The sequence below is a fragment of the Camelina sativa genome, chromosome 10 (assembly GCF_030686135.1).
Source record: "Camelina sativa cultivar CO46 ecotype springtype chromosome 10, ASM3068613v1".
Taxonomy (NCBI): Eukaryota; Viridiplantae; Streptophyta; class Magnoliopsida; order Brassicales; family Brassicaceae; genus Camelina; species Camelina sativa.
In genome coordinates this window covers 26,095,184-26,114,900 of record NC_141889.1, presented here as the reverse complement: position 1 = coordinate 26,114,900, position 19,717 = coordinate 26,095,184, and the positions used below count along the sequence as shown (strand labels likewise).

The window sequence follows — 19,717 nt, the reverse complement described above, 5'->3', positions numbered from 1 at the left end:
AACTGAACTCTTTTTTTTTTTGTTTCACAAACACACACACTTTTTTATTAATAACCCCAAAACTTCCTAAACACACAACAAGATCTAACTGTGATGCAAGTCATTGCATTTGGAGGAACAAGCAATAAAAGAGCAACAAAACAGAGACCACAAGGGAACCAATACATAGCAAACGCCAAAGATCTGTGACGTTTTCATCAGTAGTGAGCTTAGCAGATTCACGCTCAATGTACCTCATGAAGATTCCCTCGGTATCAGTATCATCACCGGATCCTGAGACTGGTCTCGAACTTTGCTCTGTCTCATTATTATTATTATTCCCCAGACGAATCTTCCTAAGCCAACTCCAGTGACCTCTATGTTTACTGTTTCTGATGTTTTCATCTTGAGGTACCTTAAAAGCTTCTGCTTCTCCATCTATGTGGTGGTTTCTGTTGCCTCCAGTTTCATTGTAGCCCACTTCAATGCCACTACTACTACTACTACTCTGTGCTTCTGCCAAGATCTTTACACCACATTCCATAATCTTGACATCGCTTAAGAATGCAAACAGAATTTCTTTCGGAGTCACGTCCATAAGGCATCTGTTTTCTACCAAAAATAAGTCGCCACAAAACATTAACAGATGTTCTGTCGTTGATCCAAGAGGCAAAAATAAATATGGGGACTCTCCAGTGCAGTAAGTTACGCCTTTAACACCTTCGTTGCTTCTTAGAGAATATTTTATCATATAACATCCCAAACTCTTGATTGGCGAAAGCAGAAGGCAAGCCTTAAATCTTGAGAAGGAAGAAAAAGCCTCCTCGCCACCTGGTGCCAGAGAGATGGTAATCCAGTTCCCTCTAGTTTGGTGAGTGAACTCTGCAGGGATTTCTTTACCTGGCAAGAATATAGACGTGTAACCCGATTGTTGTATGATTCTTCTTTTCGATTCTTTATCCAGTTTCAGACAGTTGTAGAACATCAATTTCGAGATTGGTCTCTGGAAAGAACAGCATACACTCTTGAGTGATATACAGTTTTCTGCAATTAGGGACTCCAGCGAACGGGAATGACCACGAATTGACACCAGTTTTGTGCAGTTTTCGATGGACATATATAGTAGATGCGGGAGACCAATGACGCAATCTGGAATCATCTTTATATCACTGTTGCTTAGGACTAGCCAAGTTACACTCTCTGGGACATGTGTAATTCTCTTAAGGCTCCTGCTGCCTATCACAAGAAAGTCAAGACGAGTCCAGTGTCCAATGGACGCAGGAAATTCCTCAATCTGTGTGTTTGCTACAGAGAGACCCTTGATATTACTAGAAATATCTGGAAAACTTCTCAGTCGTGAGCAATTATCCATTTTGACCACCTTAAGAGATGATAAGTTGATGTTTGTGGGAATAACTTGTAGCTTAGAGCACCCTAACGCATCCAGCAATTCCAGTTTGTGTAGATTTCTAATAGAAGAGGGAATCTCCACCAAACTCTCACAACCGGCAAGTGTCAACGTCTCGAGATTAGTGGCTTTCCAAAGATTTGGGATTTCTTTCAAATTACAGGAATTTTCCAAATCTATTTTCTTGAGATTTGTAAGGGGCTGCATGCCAAACAAACAAAAAATGAGGAATACTATACTTAGGTTAAATCAATCATTAGTAACGTATTCACAAATATCAAATCCCAACCTGGATTCCTTCCCATAGCTTCTCTAACTTGCTGTATCGCATATCGAGTTCGACAAGACATTCTGGCTGAAATGTCAGAGGAAGACTTTTCCCCGGGTATGAATCCCAATGTAGTAACCTTAGACGAGGTAGATATTCCATGTCCTCTAACAAGCTAACATGTCTTCGAGCCTTAAATCTTTGACTATCCTCTAACAAACTAAAATATCTCCCATTTCTTCCATACTTAAATCTCAAGTATTTGAGATTACGCATTCTTTTAAAGGCACGCTTGCTTATAGAGAACTCCCCGATCTTGGACATATCAAATGATATACCTATGACGGATCCAGTACCCTACCAAATATTACAAAAGAAGATTGATGAAATTGTTATCACAAACAAAATTAGGCAATATTTAGGGAATTAGGGAATATATATATAAGAACTTACTGTTTCATTTGCCAACACATCGCAAATCTCTTTGGCCTCTACTAAAAACTGACGTTTCCCTGGCTCGCAAGACTGTTGAACAACAACTTGTCTACCCAATTGTTGTAGTAGACAGTGCATCGTTATCCACCCATTAGTAGATATATACACAAGAGATTTAGTGGCTAAGGAATTCAACCCATTTTTGACATCCAAAGTACTGTCAGCGAGCATGGCTGTCACATAATCAACACTTTTATGGTTGAAAAAGCATGCAATATGAAGAAACAAAGATTGATGTCTCTCCGACAATTTGTCATATCCAACCCTCAAGACATATTCAATTTTTCTATCAAGATTAGTTTCAATTGCATATAATTGAAGCCTCCACTCATCCTCGCTCTCCCCAAAAAAAGAAGAACCAACAACACGAAGGGCCAATGGAAGATTACCGCAAAGCTCTACTACTTTTCTTGCAAGCTCTTCGGAACCATCTTGTGGAGAATTTTGTTTGAAAGCAGATAGACATAAGATCTCAAGAGCTTCCCGTTCAGATGGATAATCTACATGGTAGATACCGTTGATCCCATGTGCCTTCAAAATACTTTTATCTTTTAAGGTAATGATAATCCGACTTCCAGGACCGAACCAAGAACTTTATTTAGCTAATACCTCTAGTTGCTCTAGATCATCCACATCATCAAGAACAATAAGCACTCTCTGGTTATGTAGCCATTCTTTTATTGCGCCTAAATGATGTATCTTCATATCCTTTTGGTTCAAAACTTCGGACAGAAGCTTGTTTTGCAAACACAACTTCGAATCATAGTCATTAACATCAATGTTCCCCATAAAGCAGCTTCGCCGGAAACCAGTAGAGAGTTGATTAAATAAAGCTCTAGCAATGGTTGTCTTACCAATTCCCGAAGGACCCCAAATGCCAATCATCTTCACATGATCAGACTCGAGGCATAACAAAGAGTTCAATTTTGCCAAGTGAGCTTCAAGTCCCACCATCCCGTCAAAATCCCTTGAAGTTGTAAGATTAAGTTTGTTTGAAACATCTGTAGCAATCTTTTGGATCATCTCTGCTTCGTTAGCCCTAAAAAAAGCAAACAGAGTCATGTTGGTGAGTCTATTTAAATGATAAAACTTCAACCGTTGAAGCATCAATTAAGAAAAATAAAAGCATTCTAATCATTAATTGAGCAAAAAGAAACAACGACAAACCAGTTTAGAGAGTGTTCTCCAGCTATGGCTGCGACATCAGTCAAAGCTTTGCCCCATCTCTGCTTCACTTCCTCGGTTTTACCTTGACATGTTTTCTTGAAAGTACTTCCAAAGTCTCCCGACTGCTTCCGTACATCAGATGGATGAACCTTATTAAAAATAGTCAACACAGCCTGCCCCGAAGCTTCTTTGCACTTTAAGATTTCCACCAACTCATCTAAGCACCAGCCGGAAGAAGCGTACTTCTCCGAGAGCACCACAATCGAGACTCTAGATTCACTAATCGCATGGACGAGCTCAGGTCCGATCGTATGGCCTCTCTCGATCTCTTGATCCTTGAACGTAGTGATCCCTTTGCTTTCGAAGTGACTGTGTAAATGACTGAGAAATCCACTACGGACGTCTGGGCCGTGGAAACTCGAAAAGACATGGTATCTCTTCAAGTCAAACGGTAAAGAAGCTGAAGAACCAGCCATGAAAATTAAAGTAAAAGTGAGATTGGAAGAAAGAAGGTATCACAGTGGTCTATCTATGAAGGAAAAAAAAAAGAATTTTTGTACAGAGTAAAAACAAACATATTTCCCACTTTCACTATAATAGTCGAACGAGTAAGAGAAACAACAAAGAAGTTTCTACAGAAAAATACAACGTTACAAACATGTGTCCCCCCAGCAAATTCTTCGATGACCACTAACTTTATGCTTTTTGTAATCAATTTTATAAAGCTTGCCTAATTAGCATCAGCTTCTTTGTGTTAACAAGAATAAGTTGAAAATTCCACTGATTGCGATCCTATTAAAATCTGGAGATTAAGATAAGAACCAATTTTCTAAACATTTTAAGATAAACCTGTTAAAATGAAACCAATTTTCTAAGATAAAAATGAGACCAATACACTTACATTCCAAATCCAAGGGATAAACTTTTGTCATTCCAAAAAAAAAAACTAATTAAACAAGATTCATCCATTCAATTTTCCAATATCCGTATCTAGGCAAATTTCATGGTGGAAACACTGTCTTCAACTCGTTATAGAATTCAAAAACATATTCCCATGGTCCATGTGTACATATCAAAATGCTCATTTCACTCAAGAGTAGACAAAATGTAGATTAGAACTTTTCTATTCCCAAATCAGATCAAGTACCTCTTTTACATTATCATCCTCTTATAAGATGCTCATTTCTCAGCCGACATGACATGACAAATCTCCTCCTCCAAAGTGCACCTAGGCAAAATCATATCTTCTACTGTATTAATTACTGATTTCAGTAACAAATATCTAAAATTATGAAATTCCAACATAAAGAGTTCACATTCCCAGCCAGATTCAATCAAACGAATCTAAAATTATCATCAAAGTCTAATATTTCCGATAAATTCTACAAAAATCCTCAATTCGATTTCCGCCATGAAATCAAAACACGAAATGAATGAACCAGGAGAGAAAGAATCAACTAACATCCAAAGGGGTTTTGACGTAAGTTGCTTCTGCTACTTCGCGAGCATTTCCGAAGAAAATCAATTTCACTCTGCTGCATATCCATCATGGCTTCTCGAGAAAACTTAGTGATTCTTCCCCAAAACAAATCACCAAATCAAGAAGAAGAAAGGCTTAATGGGCCTTATGGGCTTCTTGCTAATGTTAGCCCAGTAACTTACAAATGTAACAAGAACACACAAATACTTTTTTTTTTCTTTGGAAACAGAACACAAAATACTTTATTGATGATAAAACCAAACAAAGGGGATAACACAAACGTTTACGTCCAAACCACCCAAGACGTAAACCAAGAAAACAGGAGAATTAATCAAAATGCAGACAACTCAAAAAAAAAAAAAAAACTCTATGCAATCATTACACAACAATTACGAATGAAATGGTCGAACTGAACATTGCCATAGTTGGTATTTTATTTAGCTCTTCCCAAACTAGCTCCTCCACGTCTGGAGACGGACGACGAAACGTGAAAGCTCTCATTGTCGCACACGAAGAATGAGGAGACGAGTTTCCAATCAACAAAAGCCTGTTTCCAATTGACTTAAACGCCACGCCCCAACCTAAGCCCACATTTGATATCACAGGTGCAACACCAAGTTTCTTCCAACTGTTTGCGTTTATATCATAAACCCTCAACTCGTTTGAGTATGCTTCAAGCGAGTAAAGGTTGTTGTTGGCCACTGCGATGAGGGGCGGCGACTGGCAAGGCATGAACGTCATGCTTCCAAGCATGTCTGGGATGAGCGTCCAAGAATTTGTCACCTCATCGTAGCGCTCTCCACAAGTTAGGTATTCATTATACTCATTTCTACCGCCGATCACGTAAAACTTGCCGCGCAAGAAACATCCTGAGCTGAATTTTCTTCTCTTATGCATTTCCGGAATCGTTGACCAGGTTTTGGTCTGAGCATTGTATCTCTCCACACTTCTCAAAACCTCGGGATTCGGAAATCCATTTACTTTTAGACCACCGGCAAAATAAGCATCAAACCCACAGCTCGCTGAAGCGAACATGCAACGCGGTGTGATCTGCTGGACCTTTTACCCACTCATGCATCCCTAGCTTGTAACGCCACACTGCCATGCCTCCCAGCTCGTTTCCAATGACCATCAAATGTGTTCCCGCACAAACTGTTTCTTTATCACTTAGAGAGAAGCAAATGTCTGACGGAATCCTTGGAAGTGTCTCAAAATTCTCAAAGTTTTTATCAAACATCGTCCAGCAAGTTTCACCGCTCGTCAGCATAAACACGTATGGTTCCACGATCCCGCATTCTCGCCTCATCTTAAAAACATCATACCTTTTTAGCAGCTGTAAAAACTGGCTATTGAGACCTTGCGTTTTCCAGTATGTCGAACACAAAACTCCGATAAAAATCTCAACCTCGAGCTTGTACAGAACCTGAGAAATGTCAGACTCGTCATCTTGAAGTTTAAGACTTGCATGCTTTTGAACTTTCTGTATGATTTCTCCTTTTCTTGCTCCCAATTCCGAGTCAACAATCAAAAGCCTCCTTGCCGGAGACTGACTCAAGCTTGCTCTGAGTCTTGAAATCCTTTCTTTTCCTAACGAAAGGATTGACATCTTCCTGAAAAAATAATTTAGATCAATGAGCACGCAAATTGTTTCTAAAATGTATTATAACATTTTCAAATACCAAAGAAATCCTACTTTATTTAAGTTATAAGGTCGGTTAGTCGATGTGTTTTTTAAAAACTAGATTGATATTATGGTAAATGTTAGACATGCTAGAGAAATTAAGACCAAAAATATATGGAGGGAGCCACAGGATGAAAAGTATTATAGCATAATATTTTTTTTTCACATTTCTACTATGAATTATTGAGGCAGTGAAATTCATATTTTGACCCTAATCAACATACAATAATAAGAGAATGTGGAGTGGAGTCTTTCACCACCAAAAATAATAAAAGGACAATAAAAATTTAGAGAAAATAAGTGGAAATCGATTTTCATACGAGAGACTTTGAGAACCCATGAAAATATTTCATGTGGGTTCCAAATACAAAAAATGTCTCTTTATAATTGGTATTATTGATAAAATCCATTATGCATATAACTTTAAATTATATATTAAAATTAGTTTAAGCGAATATTAATTAATTACAATAATTATTAAAATAATATATTATTGTTATTTTTTTACTGTTATATATTATATTAAAATATAACTAATTAATTATAATTGAAAGATATGTAAAATTTTATTTGATTTGATTTAAAATATATTAATTAAAATTCTTTTAATTTATAATAAAATTTAAGATAAGTAATTAGGTTATATTATCTTATAAAATATTATTCTGTATTTAAAATAAATTATTTTGATGAAAGACTCAATAGATCTCTTATAATGGGGGTATAAAAACGTCAAAGCAATCTAAATCTAAAGTATATTAAAAATAATTATATTATATTTTGAAACATTTAAACTATGGCCAATAGAGCAACCACTGACAAAATATGATTGCTGAAATCAAAATTAATAATTAAATAATCAGTTATAAAATTAACTAGAGGATACGATGAGTATATACCTTGAAACTTGAAAGTTATGGCACGTGTCAACCATGTCAATCTTTAAACTTGAAAGCAAAGATTTTGTTAGATTTAAACTAGAATGCGGCGCCGCCAATCGATGAGAAAAAGATTAAAGCTCTAGCATATATATATAGCATATCCCATTTTTAATTAACTTTCATAGTGATGAATGCTTATATTTAATCAACTAACATAGTATGTTACAAGTTTGACTGATTTTTTTTTTACTATTTTCTGGTAATTTAAAAAGAAATTTATTGATATATTGATATACAATTAACAAAAATTGTTTTGACTATGTATGTAATCAAGAATTTATTATACATTATTTAAGAAGTAAAATTAATAGCATTTAATGATGTGCTTCACTATATTCAACTTAAACATGTGATTTTATTTATTGGATATAGACTTTTAATTTACCTAAATAGAAGAGAAAAATAAAAAAGAAGAACAATAAGTATATACACTTTTAATTCACCTCTATTTTAATTATCCAATAAGTATATGCCAAGTAATGTTTTTACATTTTAATAATAAATAAAAACTAAAATCAAATAAATAAAATTAAAATTAAACAGATAACTAAAACAAATAATAGAAAAAAATTTAACGTTTTGTTAACGTCCTACACCTTCCCGCTAATACTCATCTCTTACAAACAGATTTTAGGTTAGGTTTCGGTGATATGTTATTTATCTATATATACATTTTTGAAGTACATTATGGGTTCTACCCTTTAATTTGTACTTATTTACAAAGTTAATCTTTAGAATTTGACAAATAAATAAACTAATTAAGGTTAATTTGGAAAAAAAATCATACATATATTATCGGATCGAATCAATTAATTAACCTTCCATGACCAAAAAATAAACATCCATGTATTCAATCTCTCCCATTTTCATTTTAAAAGAATTGAATGTTTTAGTAAACAAAGAAAAAGATATATATATATATATATCGTTAATAGAAACAAGAATATCTTACCTCCAATATCGATTTCCTTTTATTCTTTCAATCGTACGGATCTCAGCAATCCACCAAAATAGCATTAATAGATTAAATCCTTAACTAAAAAAAATAATATCCTCTTGAGATTTCACTTCATTTGAAAATCGCAAAACCTTAACTCAAAAACTCATATTTGGAGATCATATATATATTCCATACAATCCTAACCAAAATGCTAATCAAAACTTCCTAAATTGTTAAATCTACACAGATTTTACCTACTTGCTCATCAATCTTATCGCTACGCATTGACAAGCTATAAATACTAGCGTCAATACATATTGACAAGCTGTAAATACACCATCACCTAAAGCGACAAAAAAATACATAAACAATAAGTGAGAGAAAAAGAAGAAAGAAAAAGAATATAACTCTTACTAGCCAAAAAACTTTTTGAAATTTCGCTCCCATGCACGTCTATCAAAGCTGGACAAAAGGAAGCATGGAACCCGTTATTATCCAGACTCACCTAATCCTGGGTACTAATAACGGGCTTAATTCAGCGGTCCCTCCACATGCTTCCCAAAACCCGCTGGATATTTGCTTCCCTCCGATCAATCTGTACCGCTCCGACGTCGGAAAGACTTCTGGTTTCTGCTCCTCTGCTTTCCTGCATCACAAACGAAGGCTTCTGAACGGTTCCAACCTGCTTTTTCTCTAATAGTGCTTATATTGTGTGTAACCTTTTCTACTCTGTTTAAAAATCTCACTTTGTAAAAAGAGGGACAAAAGGACAATCGTTCCTCGTTCTCTCTCTTCTCTCTCCTTCTGTTCACAAAAAAAGTAAATCTCGTTTTTTCTTCTTTTTTTCTTTTGTAATCTGTGCTTAACTGCAGGCATTGGCTTTGCAAAGAAGATCCAAAAGTGAGCAAGGGTCTTCTTTTACCGACAGTGGTGGCGTGGTTCTCTCTCTTCGGTGTAGTTATGGCTCCGGTAAACGGAGAAGAAGATCCGGTGTAAAGTCCCCTGGTTTGAGGACGCCGGTGGGTTATCGCCGGAGCTTCTCGGCTCCTCCGTTTCAACGGCTCGCTGTGACTACAGCGGAAGCCGAAGGGTGAGTGGTGGGGAGTGCTGTTTCGTCGAGGTGGTTAATGGCTCGATCCTTTTGGATCTTGTTGGCTGTCGCGGATTCTGGTTGCAGTTGGTCTGGGTGAGCCGTCAGCCTCTGTAATTGCCGTGAATTGTGTGTCCACCGGACCGGTTTGAAGTTGTCCTTGCTCGAGGGAGATCGAAGCCGTCGGTGGTTAAAGGAGGGGATAGATCTGAGTTTTGGCGGTTTGCTAGGTCAGAAACTGCCAACGTCGATGTCGGTTGTCGGAAGTTGTGCACACCGGGAGGGATGTAGCGGGTCAGGTGGCTCGCCGGATCAAGATTAACGATAGAAACTGGATTCTTCTGTCGGTGGTCTGGATCCTGCAGTTGCTGCTGCAAAGCCGTGGCCCTTGAATCCACCGGAATTGGTGCGCTGACTCTCTGTTTCCGGTGATCAACAGGGTCCGATCCTCTTGCCGGCGGCTGCTCTATTTCGTTTTTCTGTAAACCCTAATTTTGTACTGGATCCGAATTGTAACAGGCCAAAACCCAGCCGATTTGGGAGTTTTAAAAAAACAAAAAAAAAAAAATCTCACTTTGTAAGTGAGTAACCTGAGCTCGAATCCCTCTCCTCCAACCTGTGTGTAGCCGAACCACTCAAACCATGGAGAGAAGAATCCCATATCACCTGAAAGGAAAAAACATTGAAAGTGGCTTCTCCCCACCTACTTGTAAAAGAATCGGAGCCCCAGAACTTGATACCTCAAAGCTTATCGAGGAAAACTCCCTTACCTTGATGGGACGACTTACAAACCCGTCAGTTCAACGTCTTTGGTCCCTTTTTCCTTTCCTATCTAACAGGTGGAACCTGAAAGGAAAAGCTCTAGGCTCAGATTTGGGAAGAGACTGCTTTCAATTCAGCTTCGAGTATGAAGAAGATATGAAAAAGGTCTTGGATAACAGACTTTTCCATTTTGACCACTGGATGGTTAGTCTCCAAAAGTGGGAACCTATTATCTCGGAGTCCTTCCCTTCCTTGATCCCGTTTTGGATCGAGATCCAAAGCCTCCCAAAGCATTTCTGGCAACCTGAAATGGTTAAAACAATTGGGGAGGAGATTGGTGAACTGCTTGACTCAGAAATAACCAACTCTTCTGTCAAGATAAAAGTGATGATTGATGGTTTACAACCTCTGATAAAGGAAACAGTTGTGGAATTCAGAGATGGGAGTGAAGTCTTAATCTCCCTCCGCTACAACCTCAAAAATCACTGCCTGTTCAGCAACAGACTATCACATGAGAAGAAGTCCTGTCCAGGTTTCCTAGCGGAAAAAGAGAGACAAGGATATTTACCCCCCACTACAAGTTTCTCAGGAAAAAGTGAACCCAGAGAAACTACTATACCCCTTGGGACAACTTTATGGCTCCTAAAGACCAAGCAAACAGGTCGGGAACCATGAATTTAGGTAGGGAATCCTCTTCTACTCGGAACCCACTTGTTCATCCTTACAGGCATTCACACTCTCGAAGTTCATCCCAGGCTCCCTCAGCACACCAAATTAGAGGATGGGAGGTGAACCCTGCCAGGCCCTACTCTAGAGTTCCTGAAGATCCGACAAGATCTAGACCAACTATCCCTATTTGATCATCTTCACATATGCATTCATCATCACAAGGGACTCGTCTAAGATCCTTCCAAAGCCAAGGGAGAAGAGTTCAGACTCAAAACTCTCTCTGGAGAGAAAAACCACCATCGAGAGTCGAAAACTCGGAAACTTCAATATCAAGGCGACTATCCATAGAACAGACTATTTCCTCTGCAGAGGTAACCCCTCCCCCGCACATACCTATTCCAACAAGAGAAGAGGTGATGGGAACTCTCCGTGATGTAACGGTGCAGTATCTGAGCTGTGCAGACCCAACAGAGAGCGCTGCAAGAAAATACAGAGTGATTCAGGGAGAAGCTCGAGGCTTAACTGCAAAAACAGCTAATAAAATTATTGAAGCTGCAGTAGTCTCTAACCAAACGAGTACCTTACAACTCTCTGATAATCAAGATCCTCCCAGGGCACCTTCAGAGGAACTTGACCCCCAGCTGCGGACTGCTACGGGCTCAAAAGAGGCTCCTGGAAAGAAAAGAAGAGGCAGGCCTCCCCTTCAGAAGCCAAAAAACAAAAGCCCCATTAGGCTAGTGGGAGCAAAGTCAAGCAAATGGAACAAATGTCTTATTCAAGCATCACCTAAGCGTAAAGGTACCTATGATCCTGGTGCATCCTCCCGTGGTGCAAATGGCAAGCCTAGTAATAATACACCACAAGGAATGTTGATCTCTGCTATGGTGAAGAAGAAGGTGGATTCTCAAAATTCACCATCTCTTCTTCCTTAAAGCTGCTCAGCTGGAACTGTTGTGGGTTGGGGAACCCCACAACAGTCCAACGTCTCTGGGAGTTCTACTCCAAGTTTTCACCGGATATTCTGTTCCTCATGGAGACGAAGAATACTGATGAAAAAACCTTAAAACACCGTTCAATGTATGAATTACCCATCCATCCCACTTTTTAGTCTCACCTCATAGCCCGGGAGGAGGAGGACTAGCCCTGTTTTGGAAACATGAAGTTAAAGTATCAGTACTCTCAAGCTGTCAAAACTATATTGATACAAAAATTGAAATAGAAGGGAAAATTTTCTTTGCGACCTTTGTATATGGGGAGCCAAACCGTTCAAAGTGCAAAGAGATTTGGAGAATACTAACCACCTTGGGCTTAGATAGAGAGGATCCCTGGTTTCTAATAGGCGACTTTAACGACATCATTGACGCTTTAGAGAAACAAGGTGGGCCCCCTCGTGATGCGGGGACCTTTGTAGACATCAGATCCTTCATGGCAGAATGTGATTTATTTGATCTACGCCACTCAGGAAACTTTCTGTCTTGGAGGGGTAAGAGAAATGACCAGTTGGTGTTTTGCCGTCTGGATAGGGCTATGTCAAATAGTGCTTGGGCTGAATCCTTTCGTTTTAGTCGAAGTGAATACTTGCGGTTTGAAGGCTCAGACCATCGCCCTCTGCTCACATAACTAGATCTCACAAAAAAGAAAAGGAAAGGAATCTTTAGGTATGATAGACGGCTAAAATATAATGAGGAAGTCAAATAACTTATCAAGCAGATCTGGTCGCGTAATACTTATGCAGAAGTGGAGGAAAATTTAAAACATTGTAGAATTGCAATCTCGAAGTGGACAAAAGAACAGAATAAATGCACCAGACAGTTGACTGAAAACCTTAAAGCTCAGTTAGAAGAAGCAATGTCAAACCCTGATCCTCCCTCAGAAGATGTTTCCAGAATAAACAAGGAGTTGATAATGGCGTACAAAGCTGAGGAAGAATTCTGGAAACAAAGAAGCAGACAACTTTGGTTAGCCCTAGGAGATAAGAATACTGGATATTTTCACTTTATAACCAGAGGAAGAATGGCTGTAAAAATATTCTCAGTCATAGAAGACCGAGAAGGTAACGCTATGTATGAAGACAAGAACATTCTCAAAGTAATTACCTCTTACTTCGACGATATGTTTACATCCCAAAATACTCCCCGGGAGGATATTGTGCGTGATGCGATACAACCATGTATTACAGAGGAAATGAACCTTTCTCTTGTTGCTAGTCCATCCCCGACTAAGATCAAAACCGCATGCTTCTCCATCCATGCGGACAAAGCCCCGGGACCGGATGGCTTCTCAGCCAGCTTCTTCCAAACAAACTGGGATACAGGGACCAAATATTGTCTGTGAAGTACCAAGCTTCTTTTCATCAACGCACCTGCAAAAGTCTATAAATGAAACACATGTGAGGCTCATTCCCAAAACTTCAAGTCCTCAAAAGATGGTTGACTACTGACCTATAGCCTTGTGCTCAGTTTTCTACAAGATCATCTCGAAGGTGCTGTCCAAAAGACTCCAACCAATCCTCCAAAGCATAATCTCTGAAAACCAATAAGCCTTTGTCCCCAAAAGAGCAATTACTGACAATGTGCTTATTACTCATGAAATATTGCACTATCTAAAAACCTCAGACGCAAAAAAATGTTGCTGCATGGCAGTAAAGACTGATATGGCAAAAGCATATGATCGTGTGGAATGGGATTTCCTAAGATTGGTAATGGAAAGAATGGGCTCTCACACAAAGTGGATACAATGGATTATGCAATGCATGACTACGGTTTCATACTCATACCTACTCAATTGCTCAGCTCAAGGTTCAGTTATCCCTCAGAGAGGAATCAGACAATGAGATCCGTTATCTCCTTATCTATTCATTCTGTGCGGGGAGTTTCTTTCAGGCCTCTGTCTAAAAGCATAGAAAGAGAAGAAACTACCTGGTGTTCGAGTTGCCCTTGGATCTCCCCGAGTAAACCACCTCCTGTTTGCCGATGATACAATGTTCTTTTGCAGGTCTGATGTCAAGAGCTGCTTACTCTTGATGGTTATCTTAAAGAAATATGAATCTGCATCTGGACAAGTGATTAATAAAGATAAGTCAGCAATCACTTTCTCCTCTAAAACAGATGAAGGCACCAAACAACTGGCTCAACAAACCTTCGGAATCCAGAGAGCTGGTGGCCTTGGCAAGTACCTAGGTCTCCCTGAAATGTTTGGTAGAAAAAAGAAAGATCTCTTCAACTTCATCATTGACAGAATACGGCAAAAAGTTATGAGCTGGTCAACAAAACGCTTATCTGTGGCGGGAAAAACAACAATGTTGAAGTTTGTACTCTCGTCAATGCCAACCTATACAATGTCATGCTTTAAACTCCCTGGATCTCTGTGCAAGAGAATCCAATCAGCTCTCACACGTTTCTGGTGGGATACCTCTATGGAGAAAAGAAAAATGTGTTGGATTGCATGGGACAAAATGGCAAAGACAAAAAGAGATGGAGGTCTAGGATTTAAGGATATTACCAACTTTAATGACGCCCTCCTAGCAAAAGTGAGTTGGTGCATTCTTACTAAACCTGACTGTCTACTGGCGAAAATCCTCTTTGGCAAATACTGTAAGTCCTCCTCCGTCCTCGAATGTCCTGTGTCACTGACAGCTTCGCATGGTTGGCGTGGAATTTGCATTGGGAGAGACTTACTGAAAACTCAACTTGGGAGAGCTATTGGATCGGGATCAACAACTTCGGTTTGGCATGACCCGTGTATATCATTATCTACCCCAATCTCACCTATGCGACCCCCTACAGAACTTTTAAATCTGCCCGATTTCAAAAGAATGTGATATACACAAGTTACGAACCATTTTACCTCAATATGAGAGAGAGATACTTCGTCTTCGGCCAAGTAAGCTGGGAGCACCTGATCGCTTCATGTGGTTGCTTACAACATCAGGTGAGTATTCGACAAAATCATGGTACCATGCGGCATCTGAGAGAGAAAGAATCAATCCTCTGCTCCCCCACCAAGACTTTAATTGGATCAAAAGTATTTGGAATCTTTACTGCCCTCCCAAAATTCGTTTCTTCCTCTGGAAAGCTATGCGAAATGCCCTCCCATCAGGTCAAAACCTGCGAATTAGGGGAATAAATCTGACAGCCACATGTCTGCATTGCAGTGCAGACGAATCGATTTTACACCTACTGTTCCATTGCATGTATGCAGAAGAAGTGTGGAGATCAGCACCTGTTAAGTCCCTAACCCATCCCCATTTGTTCGAATCCCTGCAACAAGGTTTCGAGACAAGCATTAATCTCACTTCTTTACCCCCGTGTGGAACAGGAAAGAGTTGTTTGCAGCTTGGATTATGTGGTTTCTGTGGTTTTCCAGAAATAAATTAATTTTCGAAAACCGAGATTTCTCCAGTGCTGAGATTCTTACCCTTGTTGTTGCGTCGGCCAGGGAGTGGAATATGGCTCAAGAGCATACAACACCAGTACTCTCATCTCGACAGCTCCGAGTAAATCCAGTCTCCCATTTGGATACAATCCAATGTTTCTCCGATGCATCTTGGCGTGAGGAAACTATGGAAGCTGGATTTGGCTGGATCTTTGTTGATAGAGAAACCCCCTCGGAAATCCAGGCTAAATCTACGGGATCGAACATCATATCCCCCCTTATGGCAGAAGCTTCCGCCCTCCTTCTTGCCACCCAACAGGCTCTCGATCTTGGCTTCAAGAAAGTTATGTTCGCTTCTGATTCATTACAATTGATAAAAGCTCTCAGTTTGGAAGTTTCCTTCAAGGAGCTTCACGGGATTCACCATGACATCCTTTGTTTATCGCAACTTTTCGATTCTGTATCTTTTAAGTTTGTTCCAAGGGAATTGAATAGGAAAGCCGATGAGTTAGCAAAATCGGCTTTACTATCCCTACCTACTGTACCTGACCCCAATTAATGAAAGAAAATCGGTTTGTGACAACAACAACAAAAAAAACAATAAGTGAGAGATATGGATGCATCATTTGCATCATCCCCATCAGAGATAGACAAGTTATTGCTCTATGAATAACTATATTCTATCAAACAACTGCTACAATTTAAAAAATCTAAGCTATACATTTCATCTAATCTACAACGAATGCATCTTTTGGGTACCATAGAGATGTAAAACCGTACCAAAAACTGCTTGGCATGTTCCAGTCACGATCATGCATACATGGTAACAATACACTATGAGGTTTGTAGAGACTCTGGACATGGTTGGCTAACTTGGCTGACGAGCAAGTAAGATTATACTACATACTTTAGTATATTTCATAACACCATTAACCCAAAATATATATATATATATATATATATATATATTTCATAACACCTAATCATCATATTGATCTGTTTTTTTTTTTTCGGTTACAGCATAAAACGACATTTTCTAACTTCAAAGGAATGTAAAAATCAAATTTAGCATATGTAAGAATAAGAAGACCATGTTATTCCACTGAGATCTGAAGATTTATATCTTCAACAAGGACATGAGCTAAGAAATATGAGAAAATATTGGTCTTGGGAATAGACTATTAATAACATTATATATATGCACGTGATTGTATTCATTTTATTGATCTAACCTTTTTTTTTTTGTTATACCTTCATGGAATGTATCTTCTTCGTCAGACGGAATAACTTTGTCTTCACTTAAAATAAGACATCCTCGGCTGCTGAATCGTTTCATCTCCTCCAAGTTTGGGCTATTTTCAGTTGTTAGGGTTTTATTATATTCTTAATGGATTTTGTAAAAGTTCAATGATATCTTCGTATATAATATAGTCGAACCACAACATGTGCTGGAATGTGCTCAATCAAATATTACCATCGTTATATTTAATTTATATTGTGGTGATAGTTTTTTTTTTTGTATAGATTAATGATATATTATTTCATTACCAACTAGAAAAAGCTTCATAGATTTTATGGAAATAGTGTAGTTTAGATTATAATTTCATTTCTTTGATAAAAAAAAGATTATTATTTCATTTACTGTAGTTTTAAATTATACATTTTGTTGTTAATACAAGACATTAGTGGAGGTGTTAAAATATAAAAGGATAAGGGCCACACTGATTCAGTTGCGGTTACAAAAAAAATTACATAAGTGGGTGTTTGTAGAGGTTAAAACCGGGTGTGTTTGCGGAAGTTTATGATGGGTTTATCGGCGGGTAATACATCGACTAAACCAAAAAATATCAAAATAATTATAGAAAGGTATAATAATCTAATAGTTACATTATGAGTATAAGTATTAATATGTTCAGATTTTATTTTTGTTTTATATATTCATTTTTATTACCATTCACTATCTATATTAACATTTTTGAAATACATTTTGTGTTATCTACTTTTAGTTATGTTTATTAAAAAAATTATTTACAAACCCCTAAAAAATATACAAAAATAACATTAGTCAAGTGACCTTAGTGCATAGCCAGTGGCAAGTCCTTAATGCACAAAGCACCATCACACCTGGGATCAAGTTCCGCTCCCTACAAATGTAAAGATTTGGCTAATGGGCCGGCATGTTCTGCCCCAATGGTTGACAAAAAAAAAACATTACTTGAGATTTTGTTTCCTAAATATTTTATATTCCATTCCAACTAAAAAAAATTACCTAAATTAATATGAAAACAGCAACTATGATATATTTAACCACACATTCTATTGTGTTTTGAATATACTCTATCTCTGAATCTTTTGCAAACAAAGAAAACAACATTTTGATTCTCATTAATTTTGTTTCCAAAACCTGTGAGCTTTTATTATTAACGTAAGAACAACTTCGATTCACATTTATTTAAATATTATAATTAATATATAAAAACTTAATAAAATCTTAAAATATTAAGAATATGTAAATGAAAAAAAAATACTATATAATGTGGTTATATAGTAGATATGTTATAAACATGACATGTTGAAATTAATAAAATATTATTAAATTTGTGCTTAAATCCTCATTTATTATTTGTCAACACTATTAATATTAGAATATTTGACATATAAAATCAAGTTGATTTAACTAAGATTGTGTAAAATAATTAAATTATTAGGTAAGATGTGACTTAATCACAACATATAAATTATTTATTATGTATTTGGATCCCTTATTTTTTGTTATAATATTAAAAATCAAAATAGAATCTCAAACACTAAACAAAACAAACTAAATATAATAAACAAATAGTCATGAAATGTATTGCGGGTTTAAAAATTAATATAAACATTTAGCCGTACAAACGGCCGGAAAATTCAGTTATTCTTCTATTTACAAAACATCCCATATTAAACAAACAAATACAACATAAAATATAAATAATAATAAAAATTATATGTCTGCCGTGTACCGCGGGTTAAAATCTAGTTTTAGTCAAATTTATATGTTTTTAAATATCGACATAATCGTCAACCTCTGGTTTTAATATTGATTAAATTTTTACAGATCAATTTTCCACTTATAATAACACAACCTCCTTTAAGTCCACTTAAATCATCAGGTTGATAACAAAAGCAAGAACAGTTAAGATCCAAACTTTTTTGCTACTGAACATGTGAATGGTCGTAGGTCGTGTGGGTCAGTGGGTGGCAAACGCGGTCATAGCCGTGGAAGTCGGGTTCCAAACATTAGACCTTATACCTGCTTTTATACAATGTTTATCCATATGATATGTTTCTTCTCTACATGGAAAAACTATATGGCCCAAATGTCATATTTGTACTTCTCACTTTTCTATTTGTTAACGCAAAACCAATTATAAAAACAGAGATAAAATTAGCTTAATCCGTAGTAATGTAGTATCCAATGATGGTAGGAGCCAAACCCTAAAGACACGTATCTATTCTTCAAGAGGAGTAAAAATTTGACTAAGGTCAATGAGTTAAATAATAAAAAACCCCTCCACTAGAGCATTTTATAAATCATTGACCCAAAAGAAAGAACAAACCATACTTTAGAGAGTGTTCTCCAGCTATGGCTGCTACATCAGTCAGAGCATTGCTCCATCTCTGCTTCACTTCGTTGGTTTTCCCTTCACATGTTTTCTTGAAAATACTTCCGAACTCTCCCCGCTGTTTCCGTATATCGGATGGATCAACTTTGTAAAAAAAAGTCAACACAGCCTGATCCGAAGCTTTTTTTGCACTTCAAGATTTCCACCAAATCATCTAAGCACCAGCCAGAAGAAGCGTACTTCTTCGAGAGCACCACAATCGAGACTCTAGATTCACTAATTGCATGGACGAGCTCAGGTCCGATCGTATGGCCTTTCTCGATCTCTTGATCCTTGAACGTAGTGATCCCTTTGCTTTCGAAGTGACTGTGTAATTGAGATAGAAATATAGTACGGACGTTTGGACCGTGGAAACTCGAAAACACATGGTATCTCTTGACGTCCGACGACGAAGAAGAAGAAGCCATGAGAGATAAGAGTAAAAATGAGATTTGAAGAAAGAAGGTATCACAATGAAGAGAAAACGCGTAAAGACATGAGAAAGTTCCAAAGAAATTAGTGCAGAAAATAAACATACAAACATGTGTCCCTAAAGTCGTTAAGGACCCCATAAGAGTGAATACAACGTTGTATACTGGTCGGGGACCACTGACTTCTACGATTTTGTATTTCATTTTGCAAAGTTTTGCCCTACATAGCATTAGCATTTGGACTAACAAGAATAAGTGTTTACTGATGCCTATTTTGTACCCAAACCAAACTAAATGAATCAGAGAAACCAAGTGAAGAAACTAGTAGTTGCAAGTCAATGAGGTTGGTAAAAGTCATGATCAAACTTTTGTATTAGGTGTGAAACTA

At 37.5% G+C, this 19,717-nt stretch overlaps 2 protein-coding genes and 2 pseudogenes across 3 annotated transcripts; 1 reads left to right on the top strand and 3 right to left on the bottom strand.

The window, feature by feature from the left end:
- Window positions 1-67: 67 nt before the first annotated feature.
- LOC104719760 (disease resistance protein RML1A-like) lies at window positions 68-4,876 on the bottom strand. Of its 2 annotated transcripts, XM_087468290.1 has the most exons (7): window positions 4,780-4,876; window positions 4,465-4,545; window positions 3,318-3,777; window positions 2,760-3,189; window positions 2,109-2,681; window positions 1,677-2,012; window positions 68-1,588 (listed from the first exon to the last, which is right to left on the bottom strand). In XM_087468290.1, exons 4-7 carry the CDS (start codon window positions 3,171-3,173, stop codon window positions 101-103), a joined length of 2,811 nt encoding a protein of 936 aa, XP_087324416.1. In that variant the 5' UTR covers window positions 3,174-3,189; window positions 3,318-3,777; window positions 4,465-4,545; window positions 4,780-4,876; the 3' UTR covers window positions 68-100. The 2 variants fall into 2 exon arrangements, with proteins under 2 accessions (XP_087324416.1, XP_087324415.1); XM_087468289.1 differs by lacking the exons at window positions 4,465-4,545; window positions 4,780-4,876 and having other exon boundaries at window positions 3,318-3,854.
- A 203-nt stretch (window positions 4,877-5,079) lies between these two features.
- LOC104719759 (F-box/kelch-repeat protein At3g27150 pseudogene) lies at window positions 5,080-6,513 on the bottom strand (annotated as a pseudogene).
- An 8,814-nt stretch (window positions 6,514-15,327) lies between these two features.
- On the top strand, window positions 15,328-15,813 carry LOC147937388 (uncharacterized). Its single transcript, XM_087468781.1, has one exon. It carries the CDS (start codon window positions 15,328-15,330, stop codon window positions 15,811-15,813), a length of 486 nt encoding a protein of 161 aa, XP_087324907.1.
- A 2,848-nt stretch (window positions 15,814-18,661) lies between these two features.
- On the bottom strand, window positions 18,662-19,603 carry LOC147937387 (disease resistance protein RML1A pseudogene; annotated as a pseudogene).
- Window positions 19,604-19,717: the final 114 nt, after the last annotated feature.

Excerpts from the sequence above, each read along its gene's own strand:
- LOC104719760 (XM_087468289.1), bottom strand. The coding sequence starts at position 3,793 with ATGGCTGGTTCTTCAGCTTCTTTACCGTTTGACTTGAAGAGATACCAT. Across the intron at positions 2,682-2,759 it reads ATGATCTAGAGCAACTAGAG|GCACATGGGATCAACGGTAT; the intron begins GTATTAGCTAAA and ends AGTATTTTGAAG. Across the intron at positions 2,013-2,108 it reads ATGTGTTGGCAAATGAAACA|GGTACTGGATCCGTCATAGG; the intron begins GTAAGTTCTTAT and ends AATATTTGGTAG.
- LOC147937388 (XM_087468781.1), top strand. The coding sequence starts at position 15,328 with ATGGCTCAAGAGCATACAACACCAGTACTCTCATCTCGACAGCTCCGA.